General features: G+C 39.8%; 1 protein-coding gene across 5 annotated transcripts in view; it reads right to left on the bottom strand.

The window, feature by feature from the left end:
• mpp7a (MAGUK p55 scaffold protein 7a) overlaps nucleotides 1–22,851 on the bottom strand; it is a 408,735-nt gene that overhangs the window by 3,104 nt on the left and 382,780 nt on the right. For all 5 annotated transcript variants that reach the window (XM_055651874.1, XM_055651881.1, XM_055651863.1 and 2 more), the window contains 3 exons: nucleotides 18,514–18,607; nucleotides 17,944–18,052; nucleotides 10,259–10,402 (listed from right to left, as the gene is read on the bottom strand). In XM_055651874.1, coding sequence (XP_055507849.1) covers nucleotides 10,259–10,402; nucleotides 17,944–18,052; nucleotides 18,514–18,607 — 347 coding nt within the window. The remainder of the gene's footprint in view (nucleotides 1–10,258; nucleotides 10,403–17,943; nucleotides 18,053–18,513; nucleotides 18,608–22,851) is intronic.

Below are 22,851 nucleotides of genomic sequence, written 5' to 3'. Positions count from 1 at the left end.
TATTTGAAGGTGCATGAAAAATCCTTAACTCACAACTCTTTCAAAGGCAGAGTACTGGTGGTTCCAAACAGCCAACAAGATCTGGATAATCTGGACAAGATCTTGTCTTTTAATAGATTAAAAACTTTTCCCTCATAACGACTCAGACCATCATTATAATTCAGCTCACTCTGTCAATCATTTTCCCCATATTCCCATGTGCCTCGTTTCTGTAATACACCTTTAGTGGCCAGTGGAGTTCTTCAGGGAGCTGTGGACTTACGAGAGGACATAGGTTTAAGGTAAGTGGGGTAAAGTTTAAAGGAGACTAGACCAAGTGCAGACCCGTTGGGTCTGCTCCCCCAATGGTGTGATTCCCCCAATCCAATATTCCACCATGCACCCGTCTCCTCCAATGGAACTGAAGCCGTTGCCAAATGTAAGTTTCCAGCACTCCCCTGCCTCCCTCAATTGCACCTCCCCTGCCTGCTGCAGCAGTGAAAAGTTCAGTGTTCCTGTCTTGCAACTTTGTTTCGAAGTGTGTTGGAAGCTGAAAGGCAGGAGCAGCCATCAACGAATCAAAAGGCAGGAAGGGATCCGTACTGCAGGCGGACGGATGTGAGTTTTATATATATATAGATGTGTGAGGCAAGCTTATTTTTTTACACAGAGGGTGGTGAGTATCTGGAACACGCTGCGGGAGTTGGTGGATGAGGCAGAAACGTGAGTGGCATTTAAGAAATTTTTGGATAGGCACATGGAAATGCAGGGAATGGAGGGATATGGATTATATGCAGGTAGTTTACGAGGGAGTCTTGGTATGATGTTTGACACACACGTTATGAGCAGAAGGGCCTGTTCTTGTGCTGTACTGTTCTATGTTTATTTATAAACACAAAAATGAGTGTAGTTGTGGATAGTGAGGAAGGTTGTCAATGGAAATAGCAGAATATAGATCTGTTCGAAATTTGGACAGAGAAATGTCCAGATTAAACCCTATCTGTCAAATATATGATAGTTTTTTTTAATTCATGTGAAATTTGCGAGCTTAGCCAGCATTTAACTGCCCGTCCCTAGTTACTGTTGAGAAAGTGTTCGTGAGCTGCCTTCTTGAACTGTTGTGGTCAATAAATGAAAATCAGAAGAGCAACCCTTCTTCTGACCTTGTGACTGAAGAAATGTCATTGATGAAGCAGCCTTGCATATTATTCTGAAGAACATCTGTAGAGATGTCCTGTGGATGAGATGATTGATCGATCTCTATCCCTGACAGCCATCTTCCTTTATGCTAGGTATGATTCCAATCAGAGGATTCCCCTGATTCCCATTAACTCCACTTTAGCCTGGGATCCTGATGCCATACTTGATAAAACACTGCCTTCATGTTAACATAGAAACATAGAAATTAGGTGCAGGAGTAGGCCATTCGGCCCTTCGAGCCTGCACCGCCATTCAATATGATCATGGCTGATCATCCAACTCAGTATCCCGTACCTGCCTTCTCTCCATACCCCCTGATCCCCTTAGCCACAAGGGCCCACATCTAACTCCCTCTTAAATATAGCCAATGAACTGGCCTCAACTACCCTCTGTGGCAGAGAGTTCCAGAGATTCACCACTCTCTGTGTGAAAGAAGTTCTTCTCATCTCGGTTTTAAAGGATTTCCCCTTTATCCTTAAGGACAGTTACTTTTATTTCACCTTTGAGATTCAACTCGGAAAGATCAAATATATGAAGAAAATATATAATAAATGGCAGAACCCTGAGAAGTATTGATGTACAGAGGATTCTATGGGTGCAAGTCCATTGTTCCCTGAAAATGGCAGCGCATGTGTCCCTAAGGTGGTCTATGGCTTGCTTGCTTTCATTGATCAGGCCATTGAGTTTAAAAGTTGGGATGTCACATTGCAGCTGTACAAAGCTTTGGTTAGGAAACATTTGGAGTAGTGTGTTCATTTTTACTCACCACATTATAGGAAGACTGTGGAAGCTTTGGAGAGGATGCAGAAGATTCATCAGAATTACATAGATTGCAGTGTATTAGCTCCAAGGAGAGGTCGGACAAATATGGATTGTTTTCTCTGAGACTTTGGGGCAATGATATTAGTATGGCTTATGGGAGGCATAGATAGGGTAGACAGTCAGAACCTTCTACCCTCCGTGGAAAAGTCAAACAGAAGCTGGCAGAGGTTGGAATTGCATTATGGTCAGCAGATACATATGGGTCAAATGACCTGCTCCAGTGTTGATGTTTTTGTTGTTTTGTGTTCTAACAACTCATGTGATAATTTCACGTGCTTGTCAGTTCTGCGTGTCACAATTTTATCTCCCCAACTCTTTCAGTAAAATGTTCCACACAGGAGATGGCCATTAGGTTCCTTTTTTCCCATGTTAACCAAGAAACCTAAATAATTACCGGCCCATAGTTTTAGCCAGCATAATGTCAAAAGTCCTAGAAAGAATTCTGCTGGGTAGAGTAAATGAGTTTATTAACTCCACAGATAACCAGTTTGGTTTTAAAGCTAAACATGGCACTGACTTGTGTATATATGCCCTAAAGGATATTGTAAATAAATATAGAGGTAAAAACTCATCAATTCTTACGTTTTATTGATGCTTCCAAAGCCTTTGATCGTGTTAATCATAAACAGCTGTTTGTTAAATTGAGTCAAAGAGGGTTGCCTAAATACATTGTGAGAATTCTGGCCTACTGGTATGCCCACCAGCAAGTGAAATGGAGCAATAAGGTCTCAGCCCCATTTGCGGTTAGCAATGGTGTTAGACAAGGGGGAATTTTGTCCCCAGTCCTTTTTAATCTTTATATTGATGATCTGTCATAGCAATTGAAACCATTTAATACTGGGTGCATGATTGGTAATACTTTAGTGAACCATATTATGTATGCAAATGATCTTGTGGTCTTTAGTCCATCTAGCGTTGGTCTCCAGCAGCTCCTTACTATATGTTCTGTGTATGGTGTGGAACATGATATCAAATATAATGCTTGTAACAGTGCTGTTATGATCTGTAGAACCAGAGGATAAATGATTGTCTGACAATACTCTTAGTGTCTGTAATAAGGTATATTATCTTGGACATTTTATTACAGAACAAATGACAGATGATGAGGATATTTATAGGCAACACTGTATGCTGTAGGCAAGCAAATATTGTCTTACGCAAGTTTGGTGCACGTACAGATGTAGTGAAGATGTCTCTGTTCAGAACATATTGTACACCACTCTATACTGCACACTTGTGGTCAAACTACAGAAAAACAAGCTTACTGTGACTTATGATGATGCCATGAGAATAGTACTTTACAAGCTATCCTAAGAAATCTTATGTATAAATTTATGTGCCGGATTAGTGACTCTGAAAATGAAATAATCTTGGTTTTATCAAACATAAGGTTTAGCACTAGACGCTACCAATCCCAGCTGTGGGGACATTGGTATAGTTGTCTCGTTTTAGGGCACTGATCTTTTTTTAGTTCTGGATCTTAAACCATTTTTGTATATAATAAATGGTGCTCTTATAATTTACTAAACTTTTATGTGTAATTTATTGTGTTTTTATATGCAATGCATTCTATCTAATGTCGTTTTTTATCTGGACCTTGAGTCTGTAATTAATAATAATAATAATAATAATAATAATAATAATAATAATAATTTAAAAAACACAATCCTATCACATTCAACTCAGTGTTCTCAATAGATACGATTGGCAAAAATCCTAATCATGCTCTAAATATATATCCAAAATCTGGAATGCAGTAAGAGTTTCTGTCTCTACCAACCATTCAGCAACGGTTTCCAGACACACATCCTCTGGGTGAAACTTCCCAGAACTTCCCAGCCCTCCTCTAATTCTTCCATTTTGCATTACTTTAAAACCACTGACCTTTACGTTACGGGAAATAGTTTTTTTCCTATATATGACAATCCTCTCAACTTGATACATTTCAATTAAGTTTCCCTTCAGATTCCTCGATGCGGTAGCACGGTGGTGCAGCAGTAGAGTTGCTGCCTTACAGTCAGTGACAAGGGTTCGATCCTGACTACGGGTGTTGTTGGTACGGAGTTTGTACCTTCTCCCTGTGACCTGTGTGGGTCTTCTCCAAGATCTTCGGTTTCCTCCCACACTCCAAAGACGTACAGGCGTGTAGGTTAATTGACTTGGTATAAATGTAAATTGTCCCTAGTGTGTGTAGGATGTTAGTGTGTGGGAATCATTGGTCAGCGTGGACTCGGTGGGCTGAAGGGCCTGTTTCCACGTTGTATCTGTAAACTAAACTAAACTAAACGTAATTATAGCCTTCTACACGACAGGAGAAAAAAGTCCCTCAAATAAGTTCACAGCTTCATTGGAAACAGCTTTCCAGTCCCAATTACACCTAACCATGACTCTATGCCTCCTGTAATGATTTAAATGTGGGTGTAATTTACAATTTCTCTTCAATCCCAGTAAGCCGTGGAACAAAGTCGACCCAACCCCAGTGACTACATCAGACCCACTACCTTCATCAATCTTTCTTATTAACCAAATAAAATGCGTTTGTTGATCTGCCGTGACCTTCCCTCAACAAATCCATGCTGAATGTCTTTGATTAATTGCATTTTAAATGTCCCTACAATGTTTTCTGATATTTTGCCCATCAAAGGTTACGCTTCGTGTCCAGTAATTAACCTGCTGTCCACATTATCTTGCCTGCAGTGCTGCCAGCTTCCTTGCATCTTAGAATAACATTCCATCTGGGGCTGGTGATGCAAAACATTAATAATTCCTGTCGGACTGCATTTGCTTTCTCCTTCACTACAATGTCTGTATCAGCAGCTCTTTTATGAAAAATAAAGTACTCAATTAGCAAAACACAAAGTGTTGGAGGAATTCAGGAGGTCGGGCAGCATCTGTGGAGGGAATGGACAGACAGCATTTTGGGTCAGGACCCTTAAGACTGACGAAGGGTCACCTGTCCTTTCCCTCCATAGATGCTGTCTGACCCGCTAAGTTCTACCTGTACTTTGTGTTTTGCTCAGGATTCCAGCTCTGCAGTTCTTTGTATCTCCTTCGTATTCATTAAGATCCATCTCAATGTCTTTTGCCATCATGCACAATCATCATTTTGGTCTTGGATAGGTCCTATAATTTTCCGAATCATAATTTACTCCTAATATATTAGGTTTCTTTCAATTTCCTCATGGATATTCTCACTGCCGCCTTTTATTCCCCAATTTCCATTTAATTTCATCCCTCACTTTTGGCTGTATCAAGCTTTCAGTATCTAGAAGTTTTCTCTTCTTTGAGTTACTCTAATCTGCATGCCTCATGACATCAAGGGACCAAAATTGAAGTCCCAAAGTTTTTCTGGGAAAATATTTGATCTGAATTGCCTCTCTGTTCTTTAATAGCTTTCCACTGCTAACACAGTTTAGCTTCAAGGTGTAATTGCATTGTTCCTCCTAACTCTATCAGTTTGCTTTTCAAATTGGTAAATCTCATCTGTTTTATAGAATTAACAGCAAAAATATAAAAGACTCTGCACAGATTACACCAATAATTAGGTCTACATGACATTATTATATTACAGTCCAATTTATTGCCCTTCAACTGTGCTTCAGCTGGTAAATGTACTATTATACCTTCATTTTACATCTCCTTGCTTCTCAACAACAAATGCAGAGAAATCCATGTTTGCTTCCCAATATGTAGCAAATTTCTCAAATCATATCTCGATTTATCAATACATCGCTCATCATGCAAAACAACATGTCCCCTCAATTTCCCCCCCTCTCGCCTCAACCATAACAACCTGGTTTCTATGCATTCCTCATGTTAATATAATGGGCACCCCATTATTCAGTTTTGTTGGTTACGTTCTACTAATCTTGTTCCAATACTACACTCACCAGCCCCCCCTCTGGTGAAAACTGTCCTCAACCATATTTTATTAACTTCTCTTTTCAATTTCTCTAACTTTCTAACCATATATCACGTTAAAGCACGTGGGCACTCGCATGGGCCCACAGCTATGTCTACTTTTTTAACTATCCAATTTATGGTTACGTTTCACTGGAATTCCACACAGCTACCACTCCTTAAAGTTTCCCCCTCATATTACCCCTACTACACCATGGCATGTCCCCAGCCCCTACAAAAGCTTTTCGTTCAACTCGTCTATCCCTCTCATCATTTTACAAACCTCTGCAAGTTGGGGCCTGCCTCCAAAGAATAAAGCCCTAACTTGTTCAACCTTTCTCTGTAACTTAGTGTGGCACTTTTCCTCTGTACTTTTATTTTGTTGACTTTATAATCGCTACACCAATTTGGCCTCAACCTTGCCCTTATTTTAACTCTGTCCAACTGACCATCTCTCTACACCACCCCTACTACAATCAGTCTGAAGATGGGTCCCAACCCAAAATATCACCAATCTGTTGTTCACCAAAGATGCTGCCTGACCAGCTGAGATAGTCCAGCACTTTGTGTCTTTTTTTGTAAAAGCCCTGTCCCACGGTACGAGTTCATTCCAAGAACTCTCCCAAGTTTAAAAAAAATCAAACTCATGGTAAGCACGGAGAATGAACATAGCGGGTACGTCAGAGCTCGGGGACGTCTCTTAGAGGCTCGTTACGCTAACGGCAGGTACTCGGGAAGACTCGCTAACGGCAGGTAAGCACGGGAAGACTCGTGAAGATTTTTCAACATGTTGAAAAATGTTCACGAGAGCCCCGGGTACCGACGAGTGGCCAGCACTGTAAATCTCCAAGTTCGAATCAGGGCAAACTCGGGAGGGCTCTTGGAATGAACTTGTACCGTGGGGCAGGGCTTTAAAGCAGCATCTAAAGTTCCTTGTGTCTATATGTCCCCATTAGTACGGTACTGCCTGGTGGCAAAGACTCCACAATGTAGGCAAAATTATGTTACATAACTATGAGTACCAGGTTTCCCTGTTACAATCTAAACAATAAAAATATACTACTAACAAAGAGTATTTGCCTCAAACTGCTTTCAAAGGAAGGTTCATGGCACTGATGTTTGTTTTCAAGTGTTTGTTTTCACAGAATCAATAAAATCTTCTGCTTATTATCTTGGTTCCCAAATCCCTCTGGGCATCTTTACATCATCGCTGCCCACACCTCCAGGTGTTAACATTAAGAGCATATTTTCACATATTTTCTCCACTGTTTGCATAACTGGTCAAGGCTTTTGGAAGCCAGAAATGTGTTGCAACACTGAAAGGTTTGTACAAAATGGATAATATCCAAATGTTCTAGAAAGATTATTTCTGCTGATTTCCTGTGTCTCTAGAAAACGGCTGCCATAAACCTTGCCTGTGTGTGGGTTTTCTGCATGTTTGTAGATGTAATTTAAACATTGGTTACTGATACTTTATTTCTTTAGGCGGTCAGTACTTTTAAAAAATAAAGGAACAAATTAATGGAGCAACACATGTGCAGAGAGATACTGTGGAAAGATATTTTAGAGCTTCTACTTCTGGTAAGTTATGTACATTTGGAAATTACAGGGTCTATTTCCCTTAACAGAGTAGCAGTATTATTAATTCTAATCCCCCAAGAATTCTATTTGGCCAAAGACAGCCATCAAATATTGAAGAACAAGACTGCAGAACACGAAATATACATTAATAAGGCTTCACCTTAAATGCCAAGTAGGCCTATGAATAAATTATTTAATATCTATTCCTCAATCGTGTTTAGCTAACATATGAACCGAGTGATGGCCCCTTGGGGCAAAATGTGAGGATTATGTTCTAAAGTCAGCAACCTATGTTGAAATGCTGAGCTGCAGTTCTATGGGTACCTGTAGCTGAGGTGCATTTTTCACAATAGGAAGGTGTCGGTCAGCCATTAAAAAACAGGGATTTGTGTGATGAAGGGATTATTTTAAGTGACTCTCATTGAACACCTGAAGTCATCTGAAGTCTTCAACTTCATCTGAAGTCAAAGTATATATATAACAATATCAGCAGGGGGCATTATATTAGATCAGGAATTAAAGAAGTAAAGGAAACGAGATAACATTGAGGCACACAGTATAAGACTTGCTGGGGAGTTGATGCTTAATTGAAGGTACACAAAAAAGCTGGAGAAACTCAGCGGGTGCAGCAGCATCTATGGAGCGAAGGAAATAGGCAACGTTTCGGGCCGAAACCCTTCTTCAGACTGAAGAAGGGTTTCGGCCCGAAACGTTGCCTATTTCCTTCGCTCCATAGATGCTGCTGCACCCGCTGAGTTTCTCCAGCTTTTTTGTGTACCTTTGATTCTCCAGCATCTGCAGTTCCTTCTTAAACACTGATGATTAATTGAGATGTTTTCTGAATAAAGAACAGACTGTGTTCAGTCCCTAAAATACTTGTGAAAACGCTACAACAGCATTACAATTGACTTATCCAGTTGATGTTGCCCTCGCGTAATGTAATTACCTCTAAAAAGTAACTGTGGATTTTCAATGAGAAAATTCACAGGATACGTGCCAGTTTAAGACATGGACATGGTGTATTGAAACAAGCAAATATTACATTTTGTCCCGAAAATAGACACAAATTGCAGGAGTAACTCAGCGGGACAGGCAGCATATCTGGAGAGAAGGAATGGGTGATGTTTCCGGTCGAGATCCTTCTTCAGACTGAAACGTCACCCATTCCTTCTCTCCAAATGCTGCCTGCCCCACTGGGTTATTTCAGTATTTGAGTCTATCACCAATTTAAACCAGCATCTGCAGTTCCTCCCTTACATTTTAATCCTATTGATTTCACTCGAGGATTAAAGATAGCACGTTAAGACCTTCAAACAATTCTTGATGTAATAAAATATAAAATTACAAAAATCTTTGATCATTGATTATTATTAATTCGTAAGTGACTGTTCGTTATTTCTTCCTGTATTGGACCGATGTAGCCTAATCCCTCTAAGATATCCTCTCTCAGTACTGCCAGAAAACTTTGTAACCATGTTGGATGCATTGTAACTTTGTCGGTGCCCTTTATGTAGCGACTATTGCATACCTTGGGTATGCAAGCAAAGAATTTCATTGTGATATATTCATTCATTCAGTCCCTCTGATCGGTGCAACTATCCTTCCTCTTTTGCACGCTCCTGTCATGTTTCTGATTGCAACAATATCATAATGCCATGAGCTGATCGATGCGAAGGCTCATCTGTCTTACCTTTATGTAAATGCAAAAAGCCTACCGACTCACTTATGCCTCCCTTCTAGTCTCCGTTGACTCTTCCGACTGAAGTTGCCCGTCTATTTTCTGCTTACACATCAGCCTCTCTACGTGATGCTGTCATTCCGGATCCCACCCCCTGCCTCACCAAGTGGTTCCAGCAAACATCCCCACAGGGATATTGCACTCCTTCCATTTCAGATGCAACCATTTTCTTTTATGTGCCAGTCCTTTCTGAGAAAGATTCCATTGATCTAAAAACCTGAAATTCAAACCAGACCTGAAATTGTAATTATTTCCCCTTCCACAGATGCTGCCTGACCCACTGAATGTTTCTAGTGTTTTGTTTCAGAATTTTACCTTCTGCAATTTTTTGATTATCATTTTTAGGGGAAACTACAGACTAGTATATAAACACTAAAGCACTGGGGAACTTAGGCAAACCTTTCTCCCTGCCACCCCTGTACATGCTAGATGCTGTGTGCATTAAATGTCATGTGTTGCAAATTTATCTTTATTTTCCAAGATCTTTTGGACCTACATCTGTTGCTCTGGTAAATTAAAACAAGTCAGATTGCTATTCTCTGCATTTGTTTCAAGTAGTTTTATGTTCTGTGAGAATTCCACTTTCTTCTATTGTCCAAGATGCCCTGAAGCGCTGGAAAACTGATACACAAGTGAGTAGAAGGTACACATTTACTTCTGAAAATTATGTCCTAATACAACTCAGGCAGACGTTTCTTTGCAGTTAAGAGTCTAATGGGAGTTGTGCCCCTAGACAAAACTCGTCACTAATCCAACTGCACACATATTAATGACAACATTGAAAGCTTAACATATTTAATTGATGTAGTACGAGCAATTTTAGACACCGAGTGCAGATTCACTGTTAGGATAAGCTAATTGGAGATGCACACATCTACTCTTGATCACGAAAGACAACTGCAGAATCATTGTTAACAAATGTGAGGAAATGTCACGTTAATTCATATTTACTGAAATAAACACAAATGAAAACTTTACTCATCTGAATCAACTTTGGTTATAAAAGATTTCACTGGATATAAAAACTTCAAAACATACCGTGAATGGTTTGGCAGGGCCTTTGTCATCTTTGCATGAAATGATTTTCGCATTCTTCCTGGTTTCTCTGAGGCGTTCAAACGATGGTGGCTTGATGAATATCACATATGGTTTAAATTCCAATGTCCTCAGATGTTTTATTGTCTGAAACATTTAAGTAGTGTAACGTTGTTTTACTTCTCAGCATATCTGGTTGCAAAAGCATATTGAAAAGTTAAATTTACCTCAAATATGCTTGCAATAAATACATTTTACAACTAGTATGACTTGGTCGTCACAGTGTTTTCAGACACATTTTTATATGGTTGTTCTGATAATGTGTGTGATGTTGGCAAGGTTTCATTTATCATATGAACCTTGTTTCCCTAAAATGATGATGGGTCTGAGGGCATTTTTAGAGTCAACTACATATTATTGGAATTAAACTCAGACCAGGATGAAGTGGGAATTTCCCTTTGCTGAAGGATATTTGTGAGCACATTTGACATTTATGATAATCTGGCAGCAATCAAGGTTATTTCATGGTAATAGCACACAAGTAACCACCAACCCAACCTTCCTCTCCACAACCTTTTCTTCCCCATGTCGTTGTGTTATCAAAAATGACTTCCGAAGCTATTATTTCATAATTTTATATGTATTTAAATATTTAGTATGCAACACAACTAATAAACTGTACTTTAGTATCTAGATGCTACTGACATCATGGAAGAGAGTTTACTTTGCACAGCACTGCAGTAGACAGTTTACACTAGAGGGTTGCAGTGCTGGTAATTGCAATCGCAGATGTATGTTTAGGGATGCTATTCTCGGAAGCAGGCACTGACTGATGATAACAATGTGCCAGAGTGTCCTCATATTAAGCATTGTTCAAGACAACGAGTCCCAAGTTGTCAGGGGCTTAGCACCTGTCAGCCACCACTCAGAACTCTTTTTGTGAAGTAACTGTCTCCCACACTTTGGAGGCATGCCCTAATTCCTACTAAAAACATCTGGCGTCAAGGAAAGAGAATACAGTGTCAGACTTCACACATAAATTTATCAACTTCCTCCAAGTGCAGCTAAGCAACATTCCAGAAGGCAGGCCTGGGACACATCTGGCTGAGTCTGCGACAATGGTAATGCTTATCTGGTCAACCTGCTCAGTCAAAACAATATTCCAGATCTGGGCAGTTGCCAGATGGTGCGTAATGTTACTTCTATCTCGCCTCATTCCTTCCACCTTGCAGATGAAGGCATTAATCTGCCGCAGTCAGTGCAGTTTGGGGAAATTTGAATAAATGTTTGTTCAATTGTGTTATAGATGGGAAATGAGCAATCTGACAACTCCAACAATTGCCTTTTATCCCCAACCATCTGAGGAGTTAGGATTAGATTCAGATATTTGATCAGATCCGTTATTTCCATTACATTAATTTATTGAGACTACAAGACTCCACTGTTTTCATGGTATGATTCTCTGAAACTTTCCACTCTTATTCATGCCAGCTCCTGAAGTCACAAGCCTACATTTGACAGCGATGTCTGGGTTTTGCCAAATGAGAGATGTCTGCGGATTTTACTGCTTTCTGAAGCGGTTTATGCTCTGATGTGAGAGAACTACTCAGACGATGCAGAATTCTGAGAAACATGGGTTGCGGATCTTCTGTACTTAATCTTTGCAGCACAAAGTGTAACATCAATAGTCCGGGCTTTCACTGCACAAAAATGGACCCGATGAAATTGGAAACCTGAGTGCCTGAGGAAACAATTCGAAATGGTGGAGAAACTCAGCAAGACACAAAATGCTGGGGTAACTCAGCGGGACAGACAGCCTCAATTGAGAGAACAAATGGGTGATGTTTCGGGTCGAGACCCTTCTTCAGACTGAGGTCTGAAGCATATGAAGTCAAGCAGCATCTGTGGAGGGAATGGATAGATGATATTTCAGGTTGGGATCCTTCTGAATCAGTCTGAAGAAGGCCCCAAACCAAATCATTGTCTGCTAATTCCCTCCACAGATCCTGCCTGAAACCCAAGTGCCTCGTCTTCCTAATTGTGGGGTAGAATTGATCATTTCAGGCATTTATTGAGAAGCTTTTTAAGAATTTCTCTATGGTAAGTAATATTTTAATGAAAAGATCAGTTTATCCACCACTTGCAAAACCATCTTGTACTAAATGATATATTCAGCAACCATGTTCATCTTATACATGTTACCTGCTCTGTGAAATGGCTTTGAAATCAGATAATAAAGACAAAAGAGAGTACATTCTCGACCCAGGAAATGTGAACAACATATCTTCAATGACATTGGTAAGCTTGCTCACTTTGTTCATTTAGTTGATCTTTGGCCAACAACATTTATATTTCCTTGTCTCCAATGAGGTGGCTAGAAACTTGTTTTGCATTTATCACTATTAACGTGCAGTAAATTCAAACACTCGAGTGTGGAACAAGCCAAATTAACCAAGCAGGCTTCATGCAGAGCACAAAAGTGAGCCATGTACAATATTACATAGGCCTGGATATATTCCAATGAAAACTTTTCAGAAGCAATCACACAATTGATCAAAAACGGGATGCTACCTGGAGAGCACACAGATTTTGCAGAATCATCCAAACTTGAATGAATCAAGCTCTAGCTGGTGAATCATATGTGTTTTATGTGTTCAAAAAGTAAGTTCTTCACAAAATAATTAGCCAAATTGCTCAAGACCATACCAGTAATTTTGGCTGTTAAAAAGTCAGCTCTGAACCTTTCTAATAAATCTCCAATGTGATGTAATCCCTGGATTGTATGTAAAAAAACATGTCCAAAACACTGTTTGAAGAACTTGGGACATTTTCACCAGTCCTGGTTCTTTACCACCCACTGAGCCATAACAGTCAAAACATTTATAGTGCACACGAATGACAAGTTATATATGGGCCTAATCTGTTTAATTCCTAAATAAACAAAGTAGCAGCACCCATACCATTATACTGCTGCATTAGCGGCATTGTATGGAATGCACTGAAGACAGATTCTCCAGTGCTCCAAAAGTATCGGTCTAATTTCAAACCCTGTTAATATTTTCCACATTTATATTTTCCAATCCAAGAATTTAAAATCCATTTTTCTTCTTGCTCTTACAACAACCATACAACAAGGAACATTTTTGCAATCAGAAACCTTCACTCAAAATAATTTGAATTTGCGTCATTCAGGTTAGGGATAATTTCTGCTAATTGTTACTTGTGGGATTACAGGCAGAAAGAGCAGAATGATTGCATGATTGTTGGCGCTTCTGAATGAAGATATAGCTGATCACTGGCATTTTATTGATTGCTTTCTGGTGTGGTGTTCACAGGAGTCCCACGGTTTTTCCATGAAGCCATTTTTCCATGTATGTGCTAGTACTTATACTGCAAAATGTGCATGCTTTCCTGCATTAACCAAAGGAGAACAGCAAGTATGAACTCATTTACTTTTATATTTAATTATTTTCATATCTTCTAATTCTGGTGGCCACTGGCCCATTAGGTCTTTGCTGGCACTCGGAGAATTCCTACAGACCCCTTGCAATACTTTATTTTACTACAAACTATTTCCCTTACATATGGGCCTCCGGGCGTCCGGACGGAGCCCCCAGCTCCGCGATGTTGGGAGTCGCCGACCAGGTAGGGACTAAGAATTAAAGTATCCCCCTTCACCCACCCACCCCATCACCACATAAAAATCCCTCCAAACTAACTGACTAACATTTATGCAATGATTTACAATGATTCCCTGGTCTCCGGGGAGGAGGCACTTCCCCCAATTTTCCTGCCACCCACCCACGCCAATACGTCTTTGGGGTTAGGGAAGAGACTGGGCACCCAGTGGTCGTGAGAAGGACCTGCAAACTCAGCAAAGAGAGCACCAGAGGTCAGGATTAAACTGGGGTTGCTGGAACTGTGGCAGCAGTGACTAATTATGAATGGCAAACAAATACTGTTGTGCAGTCATATTGACCAGCAGTTGTGAAATTCCAAAGCTAAGGCATGCACCATGCAGGATTTTGCCGATTAGCTCAGAGAACTATGCAGCAGGAAACAAGTGCCAGTTAAATGTAGGTGAGGGGCACGGTGGGGGGGCATGATATTATTCAAGGCTAATATCTTACATAAACCAGAACAATCAGGCAGTGCAATAGTGGGCAACTGCTTTTGCCAGATTCATTACAGACTACGCAAGAGCGATAATGCCGTGCAGTTTTACTAGTACAACTGCAAATGTTATCTCCGTAAAAATAAGCCTTGTTAATAGGGGAACCGGTCCTCCACCTGTGTTAAACACAATTTAAAAATCACTAAAAATGACATAAAAAACTAGCGAACTACTGTTTAAAAGTATCAGAAAAAAAAAATATATTAAAGAACTTTTAAAATGTACCTGTCTATGCATTCACAAATATGTGTGTAATTTGAATCCAAAATAATTCCATGGGATGGTTCAAATCCAGCAAATAAAAATGTAAATCAATAAAAATCATTTTAGAAAGTAACTTGAGATTTAACTCTCAGGGTTAGAATTTCCTGCTCATTTCCATTGGTTTGACCAAGTTGCCTGGATTGCAATGTACATAAGTGGATTTTTCCTCATGGTAGCAAGAAAAGCAAATATTCTAATGTAATTGTTTTTGAAGAATAGTATGACTTCAGAATTAAGGGACAGAAGTTTAGGGGTAATATGAGGGGTAACTTCTTTACTCAGAGAGTGGTAGCGGTGTGGAATGAGCTTCCAGTGGAAGTGGTGGAGGCAGGTTCATTGGTATAATTTAAAAATAAATTGGATAGGCATATGGATGAGAAGGGAATGGAGGGTTATGGTATGAGTGCAGGCAGGTGGGACTAAGGGAAAAAAATTTGTTCGGCACGGACTTGTAGGGCCGAGATGGCCTGTTTCCGTGCTGTAATTGTTATATGGTTATATGGTTTATATGGATATCACAACATTTAGAGATCTTTCAATTAACAATATTTCAACTTCCGAAGGAACCAATGCATATTATTCTTTATTCTGAATTCAATTTCAGTAAGTCATCCCTTGGTTGTATTGTTCCATGAACTAGTACCATGGTAATTGACTTCCATAACCTTCCACACAAACTTCTAGAGTTAGAGATAATCTATGTGGAGAAAATAAAAATCCAAAAAGATACATTTCTGGACTATTCAATGCGTTCATTACATAGTTCCTGGACGTGAACTTGAAGGACTGTAAACTGAAGGACTATGGGTTGTGCTCAAAGGTAGGATGAGGTTGGGTAGTTGTTTGACGACTGCGTTGGACATAACGGGGGAATGTCATAAATTTTATATGATTCATTCGCCAATCGATGAGCGAAACAAAAAGCAGTCTTAAGGAGGCCCGGAGGAAAGTCACGCAAATTCCACCTTGGCTGAAAAATCCAACTAGACAACAAAGCAGATTAGCAGGGAAAAACATTATATCCCAGTCTCTAGAAAGATTAGCAAGTATTCATGTGCTAAGAGTTGAAGGGCAATTTTGTTGAATTATTTCTGTGAATGTGATGGGCCTGTCCAACTGACGCAAACTTTTAGGCGACTACAGGAGATGATGAGGTCGCCACAAGGTCGCCGGAGGTTGTTGGGGTGTCGTCTGCATGGTGGTGGATAGTTCCCGCGTTCTTGTAACTAGTCGCGGCTTCATTCTGGTCGCCACCAGAATTTTGGACAACCAGAATTTTGACGCCATGGAGAGCAGTGGGAATTCTCGTGACATAGGTGCAGTGGTAGTGGGTCGCCTGGAGGTCGTATGTTGTCGCCGGTGCTGACCGGTGAATTTCATTGGCTCATTGGGAAAAAAAACGTAAACAGTAGTTTTCAGAACCAAGGATAATGGACCGGTAATGTTAATGTCCGCCGAGCTTCACAGCCGTGTATCTCTGGTTTCTTAAAGGTTGTCTCCACTCCTTCTCCCCACCCCCGTCTCCCCCCCTCTTTTAAAGGGCGTAAGTGACCCTTCCCGTATACTGTGCTTTCACCGTCTTAATTACAGCGCCAACCTTCCTGTTCATCGTGGTGTGTGTCTGTATCATAGAAACATAGAAATTAGGTGCAGGAGTAGGCCATTCGGCCCTTCGAGCCTGCACCGCCATTCAATATGATCATGGCTGATCATCCAACTCAGTATCCCATACCTGCCTTCTCTCCATACCCTCTGATCCCCTTAGCCACAAGGGCCACATCTAACTCCCTCTTAAATATAGCCAATGAACTGGCCTCGACTACCCTCTGCGGCAGAGAGTTCCAGAGATTCACCACTCTCTGTGTGAAAAAAGTTCTTCTCATCTCGGTTTTATAGGATTTCCCCCTTATCCTTAAGCTGTGACCCCTTGTCCTGGACTTCCCCAACATCGGGAGCAATCTTCCTGCATCTAGCCTGTCCAACCCTTAAGAATTTTGTAAGTTTCTATAAGATCCCCTCTCAATCTCCTAAATTCTAGAGAGTATAAACCAAGTCTATCCAGTCTTTCTTCATAAGACAGTCCTGACATCCCAGGAATCAGTCTGGTGAACCTTCTCTGCACTCCCTCTATGGCAATAATGTCCTTCCTCAGATTTGGAGACCAAAACTGTACGCAATACTCCAGGTGTGGTCTCACCAAAACCCTGTACAACTGCAGTAGAACCTCCCTGCTCCTATACTCAAATCCTTTTGCTATGAAAGCTAACATACCATTCGCTTTCTTCACTGTCTGCTGCACCTGCATGCCTACTTTCAATGACTGGTGTACCATGACACCCAGGTCTCGCTGCATCTCCCCTTTTCCTAGTCGGCCACCATTTAGATAATAGTCTGCTTTCCTGTTTTTGCCACCAAAATGGATAACCTCACATTTATCCACATTATACTGCATCTGCCAAACATTTGCCCACTCACCCAGCCTATCCAAGTCACGTTGCAGTCTCCTAGCATCCTCCTCACAGCTAACACTGCCCCCCAGCTTAGTGTCATCCGCAAACTTGGAGATATTGCCTTCAATTCCCTCATCCAGATCATTAATATATATTGTAAATAGCTGGGGTCCCAGCACTGAGCCTTGCGTTACCCCACTAGTCACTGCCTGCCATTGTGAAAAGGACCCGTTTACTCCTACTCTTTGCTTCCTGTTTGCCAGCCAGTTCTCTATCCACATCAATACTGAACCCCCAATGCCGAGTACTTTAAGTTTGTATACTAATCTCTTATGTGGGACCTTGTCGAAAGCCTTCTGGAAGTCCAGATACACCACATCCACTGGTTCTCCCCTATCCACGCTACTAGTTACATCCTCGAAAAATTCTATAAGATTCGTCAGACATGATTTACCCTTGACAATGAGTAGTTAACTGTGCAAATAAATATTTGAGAGACCAATGCAACACATGGAAGAAAACGTGTTTTTTTCAGTGTTGAAACCTCACAGTCCAGTCCTTCTTCCCCTTAGCATGCATGTGAAGAAACCACAAGAGCAAAATGCTGATTGATTACATTTGCTGCTCCTTCATACACAGCCAGAAATTAGAACAGAGCAAGTAAATTGCAACAAGAGGAAATCAATACATTTTAACAAAGAACTTATATTGCCATATAAATAAATGCCTGAGCTTTAAACATGTGAAGAATGAAAATCCAAAGTTAGTCTTTTGTGCTTTGAAGCAATGTTTCTACTTACTTGACATTGTACATCCAACAAGCAGACTTTATTTTTGGCCAAGACAAATCGAACAGAATCTATATTTGTTCCATATAAGTTCCCTCTGTATTCCCCGTATTCAATAAACCTGGAAAAAAATGCAACTTTAAATGCATCCTTAAAATTCTGCTCCTCCTTAAACATCTTTCAATGTCGTGATATGTAATAAGTTTGTAGAAACCAATGGAATAAATTCAAAAATCAACATGAACACAAACAACTCAACAGTTGTGTTAATCATATGATCACAGAAATAAATAAACATTATATGTTCACAGAATACATACAATTATTTTCAAATGTCTACTTATAGAACAAAAAGTTATGTCAAACTTAAGAATTAATGCGAGAACAAATAATATCATTGTTTTATTTATACAGCCTTTAATGGGGCAAATACTTCCAAAATCAGTGACATTTAACTCACTGAGCAACTTGCCTGTTTTCCCAAGAAACCTATTGTTCAGATATTCCGATACTTTTCATCACTGCATCTGAAAATATCCAGATGTGCTGGCATGAAGCAGCGTGTGCCATTTTTCAACTTACTTATTATTTTGTACATCTGTCTCAAACAAGTGCTTGGAAATAAAATGATATTCCACTCCGTCAGTTTCCTGGCTTCTCTTTGGCCTTGTTGTATCTGCGGATCACAAAACACAAAAACGAATGTCTTTACTATTGTCAATATTACATTAGCTGCTCAAATTCAGGGTGAAATAGAAGAAAGAGTTGTTAAAATGAGGTTTACCTCATAAAGAGTTTAAGAATATTAAACCTTTGCTAATACTGAACAAGTTGCTTGCAATCAAAACAAGAAATTTAAGGTTTTACTTCTATTTCATTGGAACATTTGGCAATCACCCTTGTCCACACAAATGTAATTAAAGTGCTTGAAAATTTCTGCAAGATGTTGTATCCAGACCTAAATTAGAATAAATTACAGATGACATATTACCTTATTGAATCCAGCATTACTCTTATGTCTAATATAAACCAAGCTGTGTTCAGTGGGCTAATTTTGAAGTCGCCATCACTGGATGCTGTTCAGAAATATGGCATACTGACATTTTATTTCCTGCCACAGTCATTTTTCAAAGCCAAGATATGAGACAGAGCAATGGCATTTCACGCAGAAGATTGAAAAGATTTTTCCTCTATTTCTCATAAATGTCAGGGTAGCTACAAACTTTGACAAGTCAGATCACTACTATACTTAGAAAGGAAACTATTGCTGACTTTAAAGTAATTGTATACCACTTCCTACTAACATGGCTGAAGCCCATTCCTACCTTCAAAGTGTTTTGTACATAGTGTATAAATAAGAAAAAATGATAATTCGGGAGAGATTCTACACGTCTTGAATGTTTTAACTTACATATTTTAAAGTCATAAAGACAGCATCACATTTCATTAAATATTTCAAAAATGTTCCTGGGAAGTATACCATGTTTTGAGTAATACTGACTCCTGTACAAAATACCACAGACTTACCAATTCTCTTATGTTTAACAGTACAACTCAATAGTATAACTCAATAGTATCACATTGACCAAACGATAGTGAAAACAAAGTCGAGTGACATTTTGAACATCAGAAGTGTAAACTTAATATCAAAAAGCACAAAACAATGATTTTTGTTTAGTACAAGAATGAAAGATTGGTTTGCTGCCTTTATTTAATTCTGATGGATCAGAGCATAACAAATCATCATTACACTATGGAAAACTGTTTCTAAGCTCTGACTGGTTTATTTCTATTGCTTTCACAACCAAAAGTCCAGAAAACCAGAAAAATAAATTATCACCCATTTGACCTTTGCAAGTAGAATTATGTGCAAATTCACAAATTCTTGCATGTTTCATTGTCCACAATTTGAATGGGCATGAGGTTGTAGGGGGGGGGGGGGGGGGGGGGGGGGGGGGGGGGGGGGGGGGGGGGGGGGGGGGGGTGGGGGAATAATTCATGAAGCAAATGCCTAAAACTAACCCATAACTTTTAATAACCATAATTACTGTTTTAGACAAGTAAAGTCACTATTTCTTTATTTCAAATCTTATTTTAAGTGAGATTTTTAAAGCATTTTTCGGTCTTATTAGCCAAGTGCTTATGGAACATTTATGATGTACACATAACAGTATTTATTCTGGACTCACACCTAGAGGTTCAAGTTGGGATCGATATATTACAGAGGGTCAGTCTGCCCAATATGGAAGTAAAAATAAAATCCCATGACAGAACGTCAAGTTCTTTCATTGTTTGTTAGACTTTGTCATGTTGTTATTGTTTTAGGGATCTTTCCACATGCAAACTGATTGCATTCCCAACATTACTACAAAGAGTGCTCATCAGAAGAACTTGCATTGATTACAAATTGCTTTGAGAGTCTGCGAGTCTCTGAGATTACTGCCAATTTTGGTTAACCAGATTGTTCCAAATATATCATGTTGTATTGAAGCAAATAAAACTTAAGAGTGATTTATATAAAACCGCAATCTATCCTTTCTATTGTTTAGTTTAGTTTGAGTTAGTTTATTGACACGTGCACTGAGTCAGAGTGCAAAGCTTTTGTTGCATGCTAACCAGTCAGTGGAAAAGCAATACATGATTACAATCGAGCCATCCACAGTGTGCAGATACATGTTAAAGGGAATAACGTGAATCCCATTTAGTGCAAGATAAAGCCAGTAAACTCCAATCAAAGATAGTCAGAGGGTCTCCAATGAGGTAGATAGTAGTTCAGGTCTGGTCTCTAATTGTTGGTAGGATAGTTCAGTTGCCTGATAACATCTGGGAAGAAACTGTTCCTGAATCTGGAGGTGAGCATTTTCACACTTCTTTACCATTTGCCCAATAGGCGAAGAGAGAAAAGGGAGTGGCCAAGGTGTGACTCATCCTTGATTATGCTGTGTGAGGTGTAAGGCAGTGTGAGGTGTAAATGAAGTCAATGGGAGGTTGGTTTGTGTGATGCCTGAGTCTACAATGCCCTGCAATTTCTTGCAGTCTTAGATGGAGCTGTTCCCAAACCATGCTGTGATGCATTCCCATAAAATGCTTTCTGTGACAAATCTGGAGAAGTTGGTGAGATCTGTTGGGACCATGCCGAACTTCCTAAGTCTTCTAGAGTCGGTAGTCTGCTTTCTTGGCGATTGCTTCAATATGGGTGGTCCAGGAGAATTTGTTGGTGATGTTTAGTCCTAGGAATTTGTAGCTGTCCACCATCTCTATTTAGTCGCCGTCAATCCAAACCAAACTATTTGAACCACTTCGCTTCCTCACTATCTCCTTTGTCTTGCTGACATTGAGGGAAGGTTTGTTGTCTGGACACCAGGTCACGAGGTTCCAATCTCCTTCCTGTACTCTGTCTCATCATTATTTGATAACCGGCCCACAATGGTGGTGTCGTCTGCGAATTGGAAAATTCAATAAGATTTGTACATGACCACATAGTGATGGATGTACAAGGAATAAAGAAGAAGGCTGAGAAGGCATCCTTGTGGAGCACCGGGTAGAGGATTACCGTAAAGGATGATTTGTCCCCCATCATCACTGATTGTGATCTGTTGGTCAGGAAGTCGAGGGTCCAGGTGCTGACTCTGTCCCGCGAGTTTGGTGAAGAGCTTGAATGGGATAATGGCATTAAAGGCAGAGCTGTAGTCTATGAATCTGACGTAAGTGTCTCTTTTACCCGGGTGTTCCAGGGATGTGTGTAGGGCCAAGGAGATGGCGTAATCCATGGACCCATTGTGGCAGTAGGAGAACTGCAGTGGGTCAAGGCTGTTTGGTGGACTGGATTTAATGCATTCCATAACCAGGCTCAAAACATTAAATAATGGTGGATGTCAAGGCCACTGGATGGTAGTCGTTAAGGCTCACAAAGTTTCACCACTGTTCACAAGCATAACAAATTTCATTCATGCAACTCATACAAATAGGGAATGAAACACCAAAATCTTGAAAAAGGGCATAATTAAAACAAAAAGAACCAGTCAAAAATGTCAATGTAATAGTGTCACTGAGGATGGAAGAGGCTGAATTCAAATTGGAAAACATCATAATAAAATTACAAACTGCAGGATGAACGCAGTTCAGGCAGCATCTGTGGAGGGAAGTGGACAGATGACATTTTGGGTCACAACCCTTCTTCAGATTGATGTCCCTCCATAGATGCTCTCTGACGTGCTCTGTTCCTCCAGCAGTTTGTTTCTACGACCAAGATTCCAGCATCTGCAGTCTTTTGTGGCTCCACCAAAATTACATTAAACTGTGCTATTTTCTAATCTAAATTAAGAGGCTGAAGATAATACCATGAAATGAATTTAATGATGGAATTTCAATGAACTTTTATTTTCAATATTACAATACTGTTAACGTTTAACTTCAATCTTCTTTTATTCAATGACTGTTCTCTGAAAGGTTTGGTTCAATTGGATAGGATTTTTATTTGATGGCTTGATTGCAACATTCAATTTGCAGTCTATTGTGCTAAATTGGGTGGAAAGCATTCTGAACCTTAAAAGCCCCGAGGTTGTGCTGTGAGCAGAAATCTTAGGTCTAATCTCCAATTAATCTCCAGAAACAATTTATTTAAACCCATCATTAAATGAACAGTTAGATCTTAAAATCAGAAGCAAATGAACTGAGTGGGTGAACAATTTTGGTTTTGCAGGATTATGCAGCTTTGGTAAAATATTTTATAAAATATGTAAAATATTTTTGAAATATTTCAGAATAGCAAAGGTAAAACAAACTTACTTTAGAATTAGAATTACCTTTATTGTCATTCAGACCATACGGTCTGAACGAAATTTCATGCCTGCAGTCATACATACAATAATACAATAATAAACAACAATAAACACAAATTAACATCCACCACAGTGAGTC

Source organism: Leucoraja erinacea, chromosome 2 (assembly GCF_028641065.1).
Source record: "Leucoraja erinacea ecotype New England chromosome 2, Leri_hhj_1, whole genome shotgun sequence".
Taxonomy (NCBI): domain Eukaryota; kingdom Metazoa; phylum Chordata; class Chondrichthyes; order Rajiformes; family Rajidae; genus Leucoraja; species Leucoraja erinaceus.
This window is presented reverse-complemented; position numbering and strand designations above follow the sequence as displayed.